Genomic DNA, 19963 nt, shown 5'->3' on the forward strand with positions numbered 1-19963 from the left:
CTGTAGGCTCAGCAGAAATTATCTTTCTCTCGCTCACCAGCCAAAACACCTCTGGTTCTGGATACCAGCCTTTGGATTTACATTCTAACACCCCAGAGCTGACTTTGGTTATCTGAATATCAGCTTCTGAATACACATAAAATTGTGACATTAAAGATGAACAGTAACACAATTTGTATCTATAGCAGCATATACAGTTTTTCCACTTACCAAAAACAACAGGTTGAACCTGAAATCTGCATTCAGTCCAGGAATGAAGCACCTTTATGTTCCTTCATCTTACAGACAGTGTTCTTTGCTCAAACGCAGTTTTGCAAATTTAAAGTGATACTGTCAAGGTCTCTTTAGAAAGAACATGTTATCTCCTGGCAATCCCTTCAAACAAGCCAGAATTTTTTTTATCCTATTTTGAATTGTATTGTCATGAATCTGAACATTTAAATATCTGTGTTTGGTCAAATTTTATAGCTAGTTGAGTTCATTAGGTCCCTATCTGAAAGGAAAGTTTCTCAGTTCCTTATGAACTTTTTGTCTTTCTTTAACTTACTAAAATAGCTATCTTTTATTACTTTTTCAGGTCTACCTAACAGTTTACTGTCTTTACATTTTCTGCAAACTATGGTTAAACTAGTTAAACTGGTGATATTACTTCTACATTCAAAAGGTCTTGTGCTACACAATTTGTAGTGGAAAACAAAACAGTCCATCAGCACAACAATTTTAAATGCAGTTATCACCCAAAGAATATCCAAATGCATATTTGCCAGTGTGTGGTTCGCAGTTCAGCTGCAGGGGAGGGGTGGAGGAGTGGGTTCAGGGGACAGTGCGAGGGAAGGCTGGCTGACACAGTTGATAGCCATTACTCTAGCCATGCATTCTGTATTTCAGTAGCCACTGGAATGAGGAAATGGCAGACAGGCAGGGAACACAGCTGACTCTAATCAGACAAGACTGGGAGGAAGCAAAACAGAAAACATGAACATAGAACCAAAAACACTAAACACAACACAAGGAACAGAAGGGAGGCACAGAGAACACTAAAACACTGGATATTAATAAACACAAAACATAAACACGGAGTCCACAGATTCCAGACCATGACAGCTTTCTCCTGGCAATCCTTCCAAACAAGCCAGAATTTTTTATCCTATTTTGAACTGTACAAATTATCATGAATCTGAAGATTTAACACAGTGCAAAAGAAGAGAAAACTAACAAAATAGTCACATTTGGTAATATAGATGCATTTGTTCAAATACGCAGGTCAGGACACTACTAAGAATGAAAGTTAAAATGTCTGTGTTTAGTCAAATTTTATTGGTTGTTGAGTTCAAATGTCCCTATCTAAGAGTTCATAGCCATTACTCTAGCCACACTTTCCCTATTTCAGTGGCTGCTGGGATTTGGAGAAGAGAGGAGTAGTGGAGGCAGCTGCAGGTGAGGAATGCTGGACTGCAGAAGGGGAGCTGAAAAGCTGCCCACATAAACACTCCAAGAAGTAAGCACGCTGGAAATAAAAAAACACTTTTGTAAAGGACTGCCAAACATCTGGTCATGTCCTGCTACAGTGGTGTTGGTATCCAAGCTCAGCATGATGATCTGCCTAGTGCAGTCAGTGGAGGCACTGGCTCACATGGTAGCAATGCACCAGGAGCAGGCAGCTGTGCATCACGAGGAGCTAGAGAAACTGCTGGACTAGTCCGAGATGGTCCAGCAGATGGAGGTGTTGGCAAATCTTGTTGCTTGGTCCTGTTTTATGTCAGCATTGGGAGTGATACTCTATCTGATGGGGGTACGGGACACCCCCAGGCCTTATTAGACATTTCCAAGTGACACCAGAGACATGCAACAACTAGCTCCTGACTAACTCATCCCTTAGTTCTGGGGACAAATTTGCTGGAGTTCCACAACCTGCTGGGGCTGTGTGTGGAGATGCATTCATAAGTTTTAATGGCATGTAGTGTCTGCGCTGAACTGAGCGGTGACACGAGGTGGTCCACCGCTGACTCTGGTGAGGTGGAGACAACAGGGCCTTGTTGGGATGGACCACTGCCTGAAGAAGTTCACTCCATGGAGATTTCCCTGTAGAGCGGTCTTGTGACAACACTCTAGGGTCAGTATTTGAGTTATAAAAATTTATGGTCAACACATACACATATTGTTGTATATCTATCTATCTATCTATCGTTGGGAAATCAGTTTTACCCCGGTTCTTTTCATTCCTCGGGCCTCCAGAGATGCACAGTAGTCATTTTCACAAAAACTTTATTCATCTTTATTTATCCTCATTTAAGCATGCATTCTTCTAGAAGGGAAGACTTGCCAGGCCGGTGTCCCTCTGCAAAATCTTCACTCCTTTGTCTGTGAAACACAGTTTTGTAGGAGCGACCCTATCATAAAATCCCCAAGGTGTACTGCAAAATCTGTATCTGTGTCTATGTGCATGAGTGCACGTGAGTGAGTGTGCATGTGGATGTGTGTGCGTAACAGTTAAAGCACTATGTGCGTATATCTCTATGTACGTGCCTTCCTGAGGGTCATAAAAGTCCATCTCCCTTCCAAACCAAAGTTATTTAGTTACAAACTTTGAGACTCCCACCCAGGCATGCCCTGAGGAATTTCCACTCAACATTAATCTCTTTGTCTCACTTTCACAGTTCAAACTGGGGGAGGGTCTCCTAGAAATCTACTCTTAAATTCCTGACACACTCAGGCCTTTATTACATCGAGGGCAGTGTCAGTGTCTCTACATTCTAACACATTTCTAAACTCTAAAATAGGCTACGCATATCTTCACTATCTATCTATCTGGTACAAGTAATGGGCAAGAATTGCTGATATTGCTACTTTCTATTTCTTACATTTTGACAAACTGCAGACAAAGGTCCAGCTGCTGTATTAATGAGAAAGAGAGCTAACAGTGATAGAGAGATAAAGAAGACAAGAGAGGAAGAAGAGATGTTAGACAGGTAAGGACCACTTAGTGGTGTGTGATAAACTGGAAATGTAACGTTTACATTTGTTACGTCCCCACTTAAATGCTAGGCGATGAGGGTGGGGGACAGTAACAGTTAGATCCAGGTGGAATGAAAAGAACGCCAGGCAGAGGTATTTAATATAAAATAGATCTTTATTTTAGGCAAACACCTCAACAATCATATAAATGGCCACAACAAAAGGAGACAGCACCGCTGCTTTAATGAGAAATCAGGGAGGTCAACCCAAAGTGGTAATGACCACTTCAACAAAGAAAGCAACAATAAGGCTTCAACAGAAAGAGACAGCAAACAATATCCAGGCAGGCCACACAAACTAATGAAGGCCGCCGTCACTCATGGGCAATCACTGCTCAGTTAAGCACTACTCACAAAGAGCCACACACCAGAAGGCTGGTCACACGCAGCAGGCTGCTCCACACCTAGGCTAGTAGCACACCCTGACCAGCACAGCGGAAATCCACCAGAAACCTCTCCCCCCTCCTCCACACTGCTCTTCTCCAGCTTATATCACCCCTGAGGGTAATTGGTTGTAACGAGAGCAGATGAGCAGCAGGTGTGACCTAAAGGAGAGGGCAGGGGCAGAGAGAGACAAGGGGAGGGGCCAGAACGAAGGAGGAGGAGAGAGAGAAGACAACACCACGCCCACACACTCCCACAGCCTCCCAGGATGTAACAACATTCAAATCAGATATGCAATCTGCACATGTGACATTATGTTTTTTCATATTGTAAAATGTGCTGACCCAAAAGGGGTACCCAAAAAAGAAGCACAGAGCACAGAGAACCACAGTTCCAGAAAATGTGTTGTTTAGGAGATTAAAAGCTCGTTAGACACAGGTTAAATGTGAGCATAAATGAAGAGTAATGAGAAGGACTTTAGGAATAGTTGCAGGATTTCTATGTTATGTAAATTATGTAAATATATATATATATATATATATATATATATATATATATATATATAGTATTTTTTAATGCTTATTGTCTGATTATATTGTTTTATGAATTTTAATATCAAAGGCCTTTAGAAACTGAACTCAGAGGAGACAAGACTAGGTTAAGGGTGACAGACCTCAGAAAGGGGAATTTATTGCAAGCTGCACAGGAAGTAAGACACAGAGAAATGAGGAACTGAGTAGAAGGAGTTAGTTTTTAATGAAACTGTGTGTGTCATGTGTCACGTGTGTGACGTCTGAAGTACCAAAATAACACCATATGAGACACATGTTGATCTTCGAATGTTAGAGATTCTGCAACTGGCTTTGGGCTGTGCAGGGGTCTCTCTTCCGGAACATAATTAAATAAAGAATATATAAATGTTTTGACCACTCTGAGTCGGGTTTTCTCTGTTCTATCATCAAAGATCAAAGGGGATCAAAGAATCGGGTTTAATAAAAAAAAACTGAGGTAGAATAACTGTGTTTTTTAAAAAGTTTTAAAAGTTGCATATTAGTGCAGGATAAACAGGTTAGTTTTCTGCACTGTGATGGGTTTAAAGTAAAGAACAGCGTGTGATTGCTGCACAGTGGCTGTGCTCATGTTAGGTAACATAAAGGGAAGCAGAGACTAATATGATCATTAGCTGATCGTGCTCAGATTAATTCACTGAATTCCACCTTCATACCATCTAGAAAAAAGAGAGCATGAAGAGTGTACTGTCATTTTGGATTAAATCAGCCAGGACAACTTGTGAAACTTTTGCTGACATCTTGTTGAATTCAGTTGTGTACATCCACAAAGAGCTGTGAACCTCAGAGCAGCAGTAGTAGCCCAGGTCAGCTGATCACAGCCTGCACACCCATAGAATCTACTGGAGCTCTCAATAGAAACTATTTTGAGTGATGATTGTTCTCCCCACTATGACTGCCAATTTTATAGTTCCTCCACCTGCTGAATCCTGCTTTAACTTCATCCCTACTCATTTTCCAGTTTATAGGCAAAGTAGACCTCAACAATGTGGACATAGAAAATAAAGATATTATTTCATTTTCCTTCTTTTGCTCTGTTCATGTTCTACGTAACTGATTCAAGCAGAATATAATTAAAATAAAATTAGAGTAAATTTAGAATTCCCATTTATTAATTAATTTTGTTATTACATTAATATAGTTTAAGGTTTAAGGTTCAGCTATCCTTGTCCAAAAATAGCTGGTAGAAATGTCCTACAAAGAGATACTTTTTACGTTCATACTTTGAGTAAATTTCAGAGCCTGTACTTTTTCACTTTTTTTGTAAAGGGACCTCTGGCTAATACGTCGGGCTCTGTGTCGGGCTTGTAACCAAAAACTAGCTTTACTTTGTTGTCTGGGTCAACTTTGCCAGTGACAGACAGAGAGAAGCATTGAAAGGCTGCTCCAACAGAACTTATTGTTTCGGAGGAAAACATGAACACAGTGTACAGTCGAGTCTTAATAGCTTACTTACAACTGGGCTTGTCAGTCACTCTTTTTGGCTGCAGTGGTTATTATTATATTTACAAGCTTCCAGCTCCCGTTTTTGCTCGTACTTTTCCATTCGCCTTTTTCTCCCTCCCTCGCTCACAGACAACAGATATGGCAGTCCATTCTCCCTGCAGCACAGACTACACTGCCCATGTGGCTGCATTATTTAGCACTATGCCTGTAACACTCTATTGACTTCATATTAAATAATTTTAAAAAATATTTCTTCACCTCATTATGAGATGCGAGATTGAGACACGGGCATTAGGGACTCTTGACGCGTGTTTTGTTTGGGTTTACACCGGCGTGGAATTACCAAAAATAGAGGGTAGGCAAGAAAAGAACAGTTGCTTTGGACACAACCCTCCACACCTAGCCCTGGAAAAAGAGCCACGTGTCAGGTCAAACACAATTGCAAGAACAATCATGCCACTGTGCGATGTGTTCACTGCTACAGATACACATGTGGTAAATGCAGACTACAGATACCATGGCAGTGCCAGGATTGTGAGTGATTGCTGAAAATGTTGAAATGTACTCACTCACTTTTTATTATTATTTTTAAATATGTGTACAAATGGTTGGTTTTTTGTACTGTTTTTATCAATAAATCTCAGCAATAAAGGAAATACACCCATGTGTGTTGATTTCTCCCTAAGATGGCAAACTGAAACACTCCAAGTTGGTGACTTTTGGAGATTTATTTCCCTGGATGATTGAGAATGCATCAAGACGAACACAAAAGGAAGTTCACAGCTTTTAGCAGCTCCCCCACCCCCTCATTCACACACCCCCACTCCCCTCCAGAATTCCCAGATAACAACCTAATTTACATATGAATGACTAGCCAATTTAGCTTCCACTTGGCTGAAGCTAAAGCCTAGCTAAAAGCCTACCAGCCATTTGGCTGGAAGGCGGGTTTTAAAGGTAGAAAGGTAGAAGGCTGGGCACTGCTGCTCTCGGGGGACTCTAAGTGTTAACGCCCACTCACATCCTGGGCCATCTGACCTCAGGAAATCCATGATAAGGTGGGGCCAGGTTTCACAATGAGCTCACCTGAAACTCTGGCTGATTGGGACCCACACCCAGTTTCACACCTTGGCTCAGGCGATTAGAGGATCATCAGGGGGTCCTTTTGTCCCTCTGTGGGGGGATACGCACTGGGCTTAAATCTGGGACTCTGCCATTTGACCTTAGAACTGAAGAAGCTTCTCGGATGAGAGGTGAAACGTCTTCGAGCAACTTAAAGAAGTCCAGACGCTTTTCTTTGCAAGCTCCTTTGACCACCTCATGTGTTGTTCGTTCCTCCGTTCTCTACAATAAATCACCAGTCCTCACCTATCAGCGAGTCCTGCATTTGGGTTCTCTCTTCCTCACCTTCACACACGACAACCTGACATATGTTGTAGTTAAATGTTCAAGGTTTCCAGGATTTGCTCTAAATGATGTTTCTCTGGATTGTGTCTTTCTGTTTGTGTATCTCAGCCACGTGCAAACTGATTTTTCCCTCTGTTCCTTTACTTCGGATTTCCTGCCTGTCATTTTGACATTTACTTGCTAAGTATAAAGCAAAAGTTCTTCAGTGGCCATTTGAAAATTTGCATAGGTGTGTCTTTTCCCTAAGAATTTGTTTCTGCTTTACATTATTATGTTTTCCAGATCCATGTATCCCTTTGGTCTTTGCACTTTCTGTGTTCTAGTGACTGAAGCTCACTGTCCGCACCCTCCATCTCTACCCTCTTCCCTTCCCTCTTTCCTCTTTCTTCTGTAATTCTTCAAACTTCTTGCTTCCTGTAATGTGCTGTTCTTTCTCCTTTTTTTCCAGACTCATCCTTCATATGCTTCGTTCTCTCCGTGTAAATGCAAAAATACCTATTTTGGTGAAATTGTCAGAAAAAATAATCAATACCTTAATTAAAATTGTCTAATATGGTCTTAAGAATGAAATTTAAAAAAGAAAAAAAATATTTTTGACAAGGTCAAAAGGGGGGAAAAAAACCCTGACACAAATCTTTTTTTTTTTGTCTTTATTTTTTTTTACTATGCCTCCAGGATCAGAGGGCTTTTTTGAACACGTCTCAATGTATCATGATAAGTACACTGGAAACGTTACTCATGCTTAGTTACTGTAGTTAAAGTAAATGCCTACACAAACAAATAAAAATGCAGTATCAAAAAACAGGTATTATTGATAAGGAGGTCCAACAGCAGATAACACATGTAACACAGTTATTTTGTGATTGCTTCTGAATTTTCATTTTTTTTGCCTTTTTTTAAACATCTCCATGTTAGTCTTCTCCCCTTTCTACTGGTTTTCTTTTTCTTTTTTCTTTTTGGCAGGTGGACTCTTGTCTGCCTCCAGTTGCTCCACATTTTCCACCCGGTCAGTATTTTATCTTTCATCCACTCCACTAGCAGATGTTATCAACCTCTGTCCTTTATACTACTGTTAAATTGGGTGTAGATTGACTTTCCATGTCTGCATTTCCTTTTGCCATATTTAAAGTCGACTTCTTTTAGTTTGTTCCTCCTCTGGCTCAAGGTGAGGTTTTCTTGTATGAGTGTTCGTCCTCAGTCAACTGTGTGGATACACATATAACACATAGTAAACACATCCAGACAAACTGTGCCTGAAATGCTAATTGTCATATATTTACCATTGCAGTAGTCATTATTTTCAATGTAAACTTTGAAAAAATAAAATAAATAAATACAATAGCAGTATAAAAGCAGGTTATCAGGAATCAACCCATGAATGACAGCTGCATGGAGTCTTTTAGTACTGCCTAGGGCGTACAACAGTATCTTCCAACCTATCAAAGTTAGATGTGGCGTGTCATTAGTGTGACCCCATTAAACATAATATTTATTTACCAGGGTCAGACTAATTAATTTTAGTTTTACTCAAACTGTCAGAATATGTTAAATACTAAAAATATTGGCATTTTTTACATATTTGTCTAACAAATTTTAGAAAAATGAAATATCCCCATCTAATCAGTGTCACATTGGAATGAAAAGCCTGACATTCATAAATAATAGTGATGCAAAGATGTCAAAAACAAATCCTGACCTTCTGTGTCTTGAGCTTCTTCTGCATCATTTTCTATTTCTCCTCCCTCTGTGGACAGTTCTTGTTGTTCACTCTGATCTTCTGTTGTACTTTTTCCTGACTGATTTTTGTCAGGCTTCTTTTGGTTTGTTGTACTGACTTCTGGATCTGAAGGCTGAGCACCAGCTTTTGAGTCGCTATCTTTCTCTGTGTTTTCCTTTGGGTTTCCTCCCTGACTTATGTCTTTGTTAGCTGAATCTGCTGTTTCATTATTTGTAGTTTGTGTTTCATCTCCATTCGAATCCTTTTTCTCGTCCTCTGGAACACTTTTTGCATCACTTGATTTCCTCAACTGTTCTTCTTGTTGACCTCCTTCCATCGGACTCTGATCTGTTGTTTGAGTATTTCCTGACTGTTTTTCCTCAGTATTAAGCTGTGTTTCACTGCCTGACTGCTCTTGGTTTGTTGTAATGCCTTCTGGATCCAAAGGCTGAGCTTTGTTTTTTGACTTGCAAACTTTCTCCCTGTTATCCTTTGGCTCTTTTCCCTCTGATGGATCATTTTGACTTGTGTCTTTGTTATTTGAATCTGCTGTTTTATTATTTGTAGTTTGTGTTTCATCTCCATTTCCATCCTTCACATGTTTTTCTGAATCCCTTTTTGTTTCTTGTCCTTCTCTGGGCTGTTGTTGTTGTTGATGATCAACACCTGTTAAAATCTGATCTGTTGTTGGATTATTTCCTGGCTGCTTTTCCTGAGTATCACTATCTGACTGGTCTTGGTTTGTTTCATTTGCTCCAGAATGTGAAGGCATGGTTTTGTTTTCATCAGGTAGATCTTGTGTTTCATTATATCTATTCTGTTTGTTATTAATTGCTGGATTGATGATTTTCCCTCCAGCTTCTTCTTCTTGACCTTCACTCATTACAGTTGTTTTTTCTAACTGGCTTTCCTCAGAATCAGGCTTCTTTGCGGGTGTTTCTGATGCATTTGCAGCAACATCACTACCAATCTGATTTTGGTTTGTCCCACTTTCTTGTGATGTGGGAGGATTTTTCTCACCATTTATATAAACATTCACACCACTATTGCTGTGTTGGCATTTAATTTCTTTGCCCTCAGAATGAGTACTTTGTGTTCCTTCTTCTGCACTTGCACTCTGAGGTGCTGTTTCATCATTTATAGTTTGTGTTTTATTTTTGTTTTCCTCAGTGCTGGTATCATTCTTTGCTTCTTGTCCTTGTTTAGGGTGATGTTCTTGTCCACTGTCATCCATCAGATTTGGGATTTCATCCTTTCTGCTCTTGATGTTATTCTCAAATTGCTCAGGTTGTGCTTGTCTCCCATTACCTGATTGGGCCTCGTCATTTCTGTATAGAGCATTTGCTGTCTCTCTTCCTGGTTGTTATTATTTTGTTGTGTGCCACTTTTTGTTGTCTGAGGAATATTTTTGTTGGCAATATCATACTCCTTTTCCACCTCATTTTGACATGAAGATTCAGGTTCTGTACTGACATGTGCAGTGTCATTCACTTCAACCTTATCTTGCTTCATCAGAGGTTCCTTTTGTGATTCTATAACTGACAGGTATGATTTATCCATGCTTCCACTCTGTGATTCTCCATCATTACAGCACTTTTTGGTCTCTGTGTGTAAGTACAGATGATAAAAGTTACAATTTTAAATACCTTATAAGAATTTATAGTATTATTAAAATAATAATAATAATAATAATAATAATGATAATAATATGTTTGAAACTAACTTAAAATGTCTTCTAATATTAACAACATTAAATAAGTAAATAAAATATTTAAAATATTCATTTTAACAGTGAATTTAAAAAAAAAACTTTATAGGCATAAGTCAGATGAATATATAATGCAAACATACACACATCACATTGTAACAGTAACATAACATGTGCATAATGATATGTTACTGGTATGATGTTTGTATTGGTTGGATTCAATTTTAAATAAATCTGCAACATACACCAGCATATGTAAACATTTAACAGCTGCAGCTAGACTTAGACATGAACCATTGTTTGGAACACCAACATCAAACCTTTAATATTTTCAACACTGGTGGGAAACCAGTGATGCATTTTACCACAAAATGATGGTTTTCATAGACAAAAATAAATTGCTATGAACTTTGTCGGTTTTATCTGACAAGATAGGAAACAGTATATTGGCAATATTATCTTAATCTTCTGCCATCAGTGGTGTTGAACTGTGGACTTTAGTTAGTTGTGATATATAAACATCATTGCCAGAACCATCAATAATGTCGTTATAGACCTAAACTTCAAGTAATTGTATAAAATGATGAAATTTGAACAGGAATATAACTTCAGCTAAACAAAGAAAATTCATTATTATCGGTATCCATCAGTACATTGAGACCACGACAACAGCAGCAGTCAAAGGCCTTTAAAATATATCAGAGTCTCACCCATATTGTATTTTCTCCACTTCCAAACAAGAAAAGCCACAAAAATAATAAACACGACTCCAGCAATCAAACCAGCAATGGTGGATCTAGCTGATAAAGCATCTGAAATGATAAAGTACATAAGTTATGACAATTATTAATAAACAGACATAGGCTTTGTTAAGGTTGCTAGGTTGGAGCTTAAATATGGATCACATCACACAATAAAAAAAAAAAAAAACTCGGGGGTGGGGTGCCCCCGGCCTCTCGGCCTGGGGCTCGGTCACTCAGGCACGGCTGGCTGCCGGCGGAGCTCACGGGCGCGTCACTGCAACTCCCCCTGGCTTCTGCTCCGCGGCTGCTGAGTGAGCCCTCATCTGGGACTCTCCTCAGCTCTTTCCGGGACAGTGGCGCAGCTGCCCCTCTGTTGGTCTTCCTTGGTCTCTTGTGTTCTGGGGGCCTCTGGATGTCTGGAGTTTTGATCTCCTCCATACCTGCTTTATGCCCTGGAGGACGGGGCTGTGGCCCCCCCACACCCTCTAGCAGATCATTACATGAAGGAACCTTTTAACAAAACAAGCGCGTCCATGCTCACAGGTGTACACACGGGTGATCACACCCACAAACTACACCCTTTTTGGCTCCTACCTCAAAGCACACTGTGTACTTTTGATCTTATGTGCTGCACAATAATGTTTAATATTTAGTATTTACGGTCATATTCCCATATATCATTGTGATGTTGTTTATTCTATTACTCTTGTTCTCTTCTGCTTGTTTTCTTTTTTCTTTCTCAGCAGGTGATCGATATATTTATTTATTTATTTATTTATTTGTCTGCCCATTCTGTTGGTTTTTGTCTTTTGCCCTTCTCCCCCGTCCCTCTTCTCAGCTGTTTCTCTTTCCCTCTTTCTTTCTCCCCTTCTTTCCCTCAGTCAAGTCTGTCCCATATTCAGCAAGTGAAAAATAAAATAAACAATAAAAGGTGAATCAAATGGACCATTACGGCAAGGCTGGGATGGTCAATTTGGTAAAGTAAATCCGTTGGGCATCTTTCTTTGCCTTTAGACAACAATTTTGATGGCAAAAGAGCCAAACGGGACAGGCAAAAAAAAAAAAAAACTTAACCTGGAACATGGATCTTGGCTTCTCTGTACTGGTTGTTTTGTTGGATTCTACAGGTGATATTGTTGCCGCGTCCTTTTTCCAGAGTCAGTCTGCTGCTGAGGACATAGAGGTCATCAGGACCTCTCAATATCTCTTTAGACCCAGCAGAGATGATCTTTCCCTCGTTCTCCAGCCAAAAAACCTCCGGCTCTGGATACCAGCCTTTGGATTTACATTCTAGCACTCCAGGGCTGACCTCAGTTATTTTAATATCAGCTTCTAAAAACACATAAAACTGTGACATAAAATATAAACAGTAATCCAATTTTTAACAGTAGCAGCATATAGAGTTTGTCCACCTACCGACAACAAGTTCAACACTAAAATCTGCCTTCCGTCCTGGAATGAAGCACCTGTATGTTCCTTCATCTGACAGCCTCACTTTGGTAATTTTCAGTGATACATCTCCTGTTTTCAGTTTCTCAGTGGACACTGACGTTCTGTTCTTGTAGGATGGGTTTTGGCCAACCAGATGATCTTCACCTGACCGCCACACGTGGACAAATCTGGGATTCAGGTCAGATCTTGACCACTCTACCATCTCATCCACGACATCCATAGGATGATCCAATTTGCATGGTAGGATGATGTCTTGAGTCTGACCAATTACTGCAAACATTCGATACTGACTGTTTGTCAGAGATTCACCTGTGAAGCAAAAGGGTTTCATTCTTTTCTTTTTTTCTTCAATAACTTGAAGTTGCTTCAAAGAATAATTTTCTATACTTTACTAGTTTCTCACATTGTTGTAGAACTATTTGGCTCAGTGGGATTTGGTGGGATTTGGCGCAAAGGTGTTATAATGTCCAACCACTGAATTTTAGTCAGGATAAGGTCAGACCTTATCCTGACTAAAATTCAGTGGTTGGACATTATAACACTGACTGACCTAATTTATGCTAATGTCAGGTCATGTGGCTGTAAAACAAGCCCAAATCAACGCTCCACAGGAGCTCTCCAAATCTCTGCTTTTGCAGAGTTGGTCATGCTTGTTGATGAATTAATTAAGTACATTTTATTAGCAGTGCCTGAGAGATAGTTGTCGTCTTAATTGTACTCTTAAGTGTATCTCCGCATTTTGGCATAGCTGTTGTTGAATAAATAATAACAGTAGAAGATATTATGTTCTGACATTTTTTTGAGGTTGTTTTTACCTAATTTGTTAACATGTGTAAATACTTAGAATTGAATGTGGGTGTAATATATTTTTATCATGAAACATAGATGAGTTGAAGAATAAAAATCTTTCCTCTCTGTATTATGGATGTTTAATCAAGTCCTCTGAGGGTGCACACAATACGAGGTTAGTCATTCATATACTGCTGCATGGGCTGGGCTGTAGTTACATCCTAAGGTTTTAAAAACTGAGCTTAAATAAATGATTAGCGGTAATAAAAGCCGAGGGAGGTCAACAGTGATCGCTGACTGTTTTAGGAGCTTTTTGAGATTAAATAGAAGAAAATACAAAACATTAAACATGTTAACAACACAAAAGCCATATTAAACGCAGACTACTTTAGACCCGGAAGTAGGATTCGTCGCGTCATCACTGAACAACCGGATTGGAAAATGTAACGATGGTAAACTGTTAGGAAGATTTTGGAAAAGTAATAAATGGCCGTTATTTTATTAGGTTACACACGTGAAAAACTCCCCAAAAAACAACTTAGTCATAAACTCTGACACTTCTCTCTTATAGAAGACCTTTTTAACCTTAACATGTTATAAAATATGACTAATCTAAAGGGACACTTTCACTTTCATTCTTAGTAGTGTACTGACCTGTTTGTTTGAACAATGGCGCCGCCAACTATTGTTAAACCGTAACCATTGATATTATTTCAACATTTGAAAGACCTTGAGTTAAAAAACATTTTGTGATGGAATCCAAATGTTCTTAGAGAGAGATGTTGCAATTTCAAATGCACTGTTGACATTCATTTTTAAGTGTTCCTTCTTGATTGATTCCTCACTTGTTCTCTAGTTACAAAACACTTTTGAATACAATATTACAAACTAATATTTGTGTAATGACATTTTGTCATAAAGTATAATGCAACCAATGCAATTTAGAAACACCCTCGTTGCTTCAGTAAATCGTACACAACATTACATTTAAAGCATGTGTATTTCATAGTTTATAGTATTAATATAACTACTAATTTAATTTTTTTAATGCAACCCAAGAAAATACTTACACCTGCTGATAAGTTCTTGTTGAAACTGTCATCCATATGACAGTGCTTATTTAACAATGTCTTCATTTACACAGAGGTGTTAATAAATCTGTACTTTGTGCATATCCTGAGCGTACATATCAAAAGTATATTGGCTGTTGTCATTAATTGTGAGGATACATTACCTGCATTGATCTGTGTCAGTTGAAGAATGATAACAGAGTGGAAAAACACTATAGTCCATACACTGAGTTGAGATTTAGAGGATCGTCTGTCCTTGTGTTGAGGCATTGTGTGCTGCAAAAAAATTCAAATACACACAGTTGTAAGACATTTTCTTTCACACTGGAAATGAAATTATGGTGAGAAAAGTTGAGGATATCTTACTGTTGGCTCACTTTTCAATCAGAAAGTTCAAAGTCAAGTCCTTAAATCAAATAACCTGTCCTGCACCTGCTCGATCTGTCTTATCTACCTCGCAGTCTATTAAAATCTACTCTGTGCAAAAACAAACCACACCTGTTGTCTGATATAAAATGTTGTTCAGGGACAGACTTCAGGCATGTACACTGTGTTCTGAACTAGATACGTTGAGTGTCACATATGAGTTAAGAATACATTACTCATTAATGATCAAGTTTACACTAAAGAGAAATCTTACTGTAGTGTTTTAAACCAAGTTAATAGTTGAACTAAAATCATAAATATATATGTGTTTTTTTTTCTTTATTCCTTGTTTTTAGCTCCTTCTATAATGGGTTACATATAAATAAAAGGCTGTACTTTGACCCAGTTGCCAGGTAGCTGATTACCGCAATTATAAAGCACCTGTGAGGCAGTGATATGAGCTGAAAGTGAACTGTTGTGTCGAGAGGCACTACACAAAAAATAATAATGCAATCAAATCAACATTGTTTAGATATTTGTACACAAAGGTGTAGAAATGATGCAAAATGCAGTCCTGAGGAGGGCATGAGGGTTTTAACAGTGGAGTAAACAGTAGTCACACCCCTGTGGTTCAGTCACAACAGTAACATTCCTGACATTGTACTAATGCCTGACTAAATCTGAGAAACCTGCTGCTGCAGTCAGCTCTGTGTTTTATCTCTATTTGGCAAATACATTAAAGAAAAGCACAAAGGCTCAGCCAAGGCTGGAGGTGACCCATCAAACACTCACCAGGAACACAGATCAGCTTAGACTATGACCTTTTATTTTGAAATTAACCTGCTCTCACACTTTTAACAACTGGCAATCATTTGTCATCTTGTATGTGCTCACAGTTTGACAGAGAAAAAAACAGTCTGACGTTATTCAGAGTTTCTTCAGTAACATGTAGAAAAAATCCCTTTGTTTTTTTTTACCACATTTTTTAGTGTTTTGTTATAAAGTTCTTATTTCTTTGTTCTCTGACTCAAAAACAAACCCAAAACAAAAACAAACAAATAAACACAAAGACTTACCACAGCTAAAGACCCCAGGATCCGACACAGTGATCCAAACTGTTACTGTCAAAGTGAAACGAGTCACTGGAAGCTAAAACAAAAACAAAAACCGAGACAGGTATTAACGAGTCACTGCAAACCGGACACTCCGGTTGGATCACTTTCTAGCATTCATTGGTCTATTCATCAGGTGAACACTGAACATGACAAACACAGGGACGGTTGACCTTGATTGCATACTGCATCAGATCAATACAAACCATGTATAAACCAAAGAGGAGCTCAAAATGGTTTCAGCAGTTTCTTTCACCCTCTTTGGGTATTATTAGCAGAAATCAGCCCGTAGATATGGGCCATTAGGGGCCTTCTCAACCAGCCGAATTGGGTGATTATAAAATGCTACAGCCAGCCACCTGTGAGGCAGTGATATGAGCTGCTTTATTGGACTCATAACCAGAAAACATGACTGTGTTTACTGGTCAGAAGGGGGCACTATGGGAATGCTGCTGCTGTGCTAAGGAACATTAACTGTCAAAATGTGTCAAAAGTCCTAAAACGCTGGCACCAAACCTTTTTGCCCCCAGTTTAACATATTCACTGTTCTATATTTATTATTGTGACGCTCTTGCAACAGTCTTCATTAAACTTACTCAATCAAGTCTGCCTCAACACAAGAAGTAAAGTGACCTGCACAGGAAGAGGAAGACCTCAGCTGTGTATTTAGATTTAATGTTGCTTGATACTCTCAGTGAGAAAGAAGAATGGAGGTCATAGCACTCTGTAGTAAACTCTGTGAAGTACAGCATTTACCTCATGCCATTTACTTACATATAAAATCTTTTTTTATATTCTATGCAGTAGTCTGTTCCTGTTCTACCCCAACATGTTTTATTTTAAAGAAAATATTAGTTGTCTTAATACATTTAATCTTTTGGGTAGTTATGCAAATAATTTAAATGTAATGTTTAATAACACCGAATTTACAAATTATGTATTACTTTTTAGCACTCGTATATTTGCACAAGTAGTGAACTGTTATATGTTGATATCAGTATAATGGAGATGTAAATGTTGATCTCTTGCACAAAAAGATGAGTAAACATGCCTGAACTGACTGTATGTCAAATCTGATTTAACTTATACATGTTGGTGTGAAAAACAAACTGTTTCTGCAGGGTTGTTGCTGCTGATTGCGAATGTGCAGAAAAGTTATTCTAAGATCTCTTGTAAGTAGTATTTGTCCTTTGTATTCATATCATGTTTTCCAACCCCTCTGTCTGAATCCTTGTTTTCCACCACTCACCATGAATTAGCATGGGAATTACTTCTCGAATCTCTGGGAACTCAGTCGTTGTTTTATTGCATTGTTCTTCTTTCTCAGATTCACCTTTTTCCATCATTCCATCCAGACTGCAGCTCTTTGAATATGAGTCAGTCTCTTTTACCTGTGAAGGATTTAACATTTCAGCAGGATGGAAAGTGAGAAACACTCAGCAAATATTTTCAAAATGTTCCAATAACACTGTGACGAGGACTTGTGGGATCAATTATGCTCTTGCTTCAGATAGTGGAGAATACTGGTGTGAGAGTGGAGCAGAGAGAAGCAACACTGTCAATATCACTGTTTCAGGTATGTTATTATCAGAATTAAAATCTGAAATGTGAAGGATATAATGACTAAACCATTGCACATTTGTAACATTTATAAATTTCTTTGCATTTTCAGCTGGTGCTGTGATACTGGAGAGTCCTGTTCGTCCTGTAGTGGAGGGAGATGCTGTTATTCTGCACTGTAGAAAGAAGGCAGACAAACAAGACTCAAATTTCACAGCTAATTTCTACAAAGATAGCTTCCTCATGGGTACCAGCTATGATGGAAAGTTAGAAATCCAAAATGTGTCAAAGTCTCATGAAGGATTTTATAAATGCAAAATACATGGAGTTGGGGAATCACCAGAGAGCTGGGTGGCTATCAGAAGGAAATTCAATGCAGAGGATGGTATGTAACATTTTTGTTGTTTTTGTTATAGTAATCCTGAGTCAGTAAATCCCAGCAATACTGACTAGCATAGACTTAAATAAAAAATTGTCACGGTCCGGGCAGCGGCCGTGTGGAGAGCGGAAGGAGGACTCAAAACGCAGCACTTATTCAGGTGTGAGGGTGATTTATTGATAATATCAAATATAAAGTGGGGATGGTAAAACAGAACTAAGGATGAACTAACTGGGAGAAACTACACAAAGAAATAGCAAACCTGAGCATGAAGGGAAAACAGCAGGGAGAGCACGCAGGGGATTACACCAGGTATGAACACAGACGACGCGACGAGGAACAGAGGCAAACACACACTATAAGTACACAGAGAGACACTGGGAAAATCACACACAGGTGGGAGACACAGCTGGACCTGATTAACCTGACGAGACAGGGGAACACTAACACCAGGGACCAATAGAGGGAGAACAAACCCAGAACCCAGTATCTAAAACACCAACCATCCCAAAACAGCCCATGAATAATAAAGAGAAAACCATAAGGAACACAAACACAAAGTCACTGAGTCATGGCCGCAGGACCATGACAAAAATAGCCAGATAGTTGTTAAAAATTTTAAGTTAAGACAGCTTAAAGGGCTTATTTGGCAGATGTGAATGTTTCAGCAGTGCTGCCTGAACTTTGGAATTGAAACTAATTGCATATGTCAATTATTAATGCACACCCTTGCCTGCATGAAAATACATGCAGGCAGAGCAGGACTTTATTTTGACCGAGACACCATGCTGCCAATCACATGCAAAGACAAGTCTTGAAAGGAAGTGGGGCAGAATTTCCATATAAAGACAGCAAGTTTAGTGGTACAGGCCAGGTACATAGAGAGTTGGGGGAGCCTGATTTAAATGCAAGCATGTCAGGGAAATTTAAGAAACTAACAAAAACATAAAATGAGGAGCATCTGGCTGCAAAGCTGAGTGCACTGAGCTGAATAAAGTAATACCTGTTTTTTTCTCCAGCCATTTTTCATTGTTGAGGACAAAAGGCTTCCTTATTTCCTTATTGTGTAGAAAAAAACAGTTATGTAACTTCTTTACCCCGACAGAAAGGGGAGTTTCACTGGTGTGGCCCAGTTAAGTAAAAAGTGGGGTATATGTGGAGCACAAAGTAAAATGAGTTTGAAACCCTTGATGTATAGCCTTAAAATCAATATTTGGCAGTAGAGTTTCTCTGTTTGAAAGGATTATATCTCTTCTAGAATAATAGGATGGCAGAAGAAGTAGCCCGAAATGTACTGCAAGTATTGATGAGAAAATGTGCACTGAACAATCACAGTCATTGTGGATGTGTTGACACAATATCTAGCCACATTTCTAAAGAACTGTCAAGTTTTGTAGTAAGTTACAGTTTAGGATTTCAGAAGGGTTTGTGGTTATGGCATACCTATGATGTTGTTCTAACAGACACATATTCATTCTTTTGCTGTAACGAAACAAATTTCCCACCTGTGGGACTAATAAAGGTCATCTTATCTTATATATTATAATACAGTTATGTGGGTTCAAATTATTTTTTGTCAGTTGCAGGTGGCGCTGTGACCCTTAAGAATTCTGCTGATTCAGCGACTGAAGGTAAAGCTTTCAGGCTTTACTATCTTCATTAACTTCATATCTGATGTATTCTTTATAGGCAAGTCGGTCAATGCATGCATGTTGCAATGCATGAAAATACAGAAGGCCTCACATTTACATCTACAATGTTTTTTTCATATTTATCATCAAAGTTCCAATCCAACTTTATTTATATAGCACAAACAACACAGTTGACCAAAGTGCTTTCCAATAATAAAACCATACACTAAGCAGACAAAGAAAAACATATAAATAAAAGGCAATTCAGCTTGCCACAGAGAAACTGGTAAGGACTAGTGTTGATGAACAGAACGATTGGATCAGTCACTGCAAAGTGCTCAGATCCTGTGATTGCAATACAAGCCCATAATTGCATCCCTCTATCTCAATGCATGACAGCTGTTAAATGTGTTAGTTTTTGCCAACTCCTGTGTTGTGCATTATTGCAAGACACTTTCACTTTGGTCTTTCCACATGTTTTCTGGATTCTTCAGGTGCAATTTTACACAGCTAATCTATACTGCCATATACTTCTTAGACAGAAGAGGCTTTCTTCTGGCAAACCTTTTAAACAAGCCGTATTTTTCTAATTGAATTCTCATGATCTTTAAGATTTAAC

At 38.8% G+C, this 19963-nt stretch overlaps 1 protein-coding gene across 1 annotated transcript; it reads right to left on the bottom strand.

The window, feature by feature from the left end:
- Positions 1–7577: 7577 nt before the first annotated feature.
- LOC146554613 (uncharacterized) lies at positions 7578–14567 on the bottom strand. The gene is made up of 7 exons (XM_085253240.1): positions 14461–14567; positions 12402–12746; positions 12060–12317; positions 10953–11054; positions 10008–10138; positions 8514–9897; positions 7578–8019 (listed from the first exon to the last, which is right to left on the bottom strand). Exons 1-7 carry the CDS (start codon positions 14564–14566, stop codon positions 8012–8014), a joined length of 2334 nt encoding a protein of 777 aa, XP_085109366.1. The 5' UTR covers position 14567; the 3' UTR covers positions 7578–8011.
- Between the last annotated feature and the right edge of the window lie 5396 nt (positions 14568–19963).

Source organism: Mchenga conophoros, linkage group LG18 (genome assembly GCF_057382185.1).
Source record: "Mchenga conophoros isolate Kocher_MC1m ecotype Shallow Benthic linkage group LG18, M_conophoros_male_GT1.1, whole genome shotgun sequence".
Taxonomy (NCBI): domain Eukaryota; kingdom Metazoa; phylum Chordata; class Actinopteri; order Cichliformes; family Cichlidae; genus Mchenga; species Mchenga conophoros.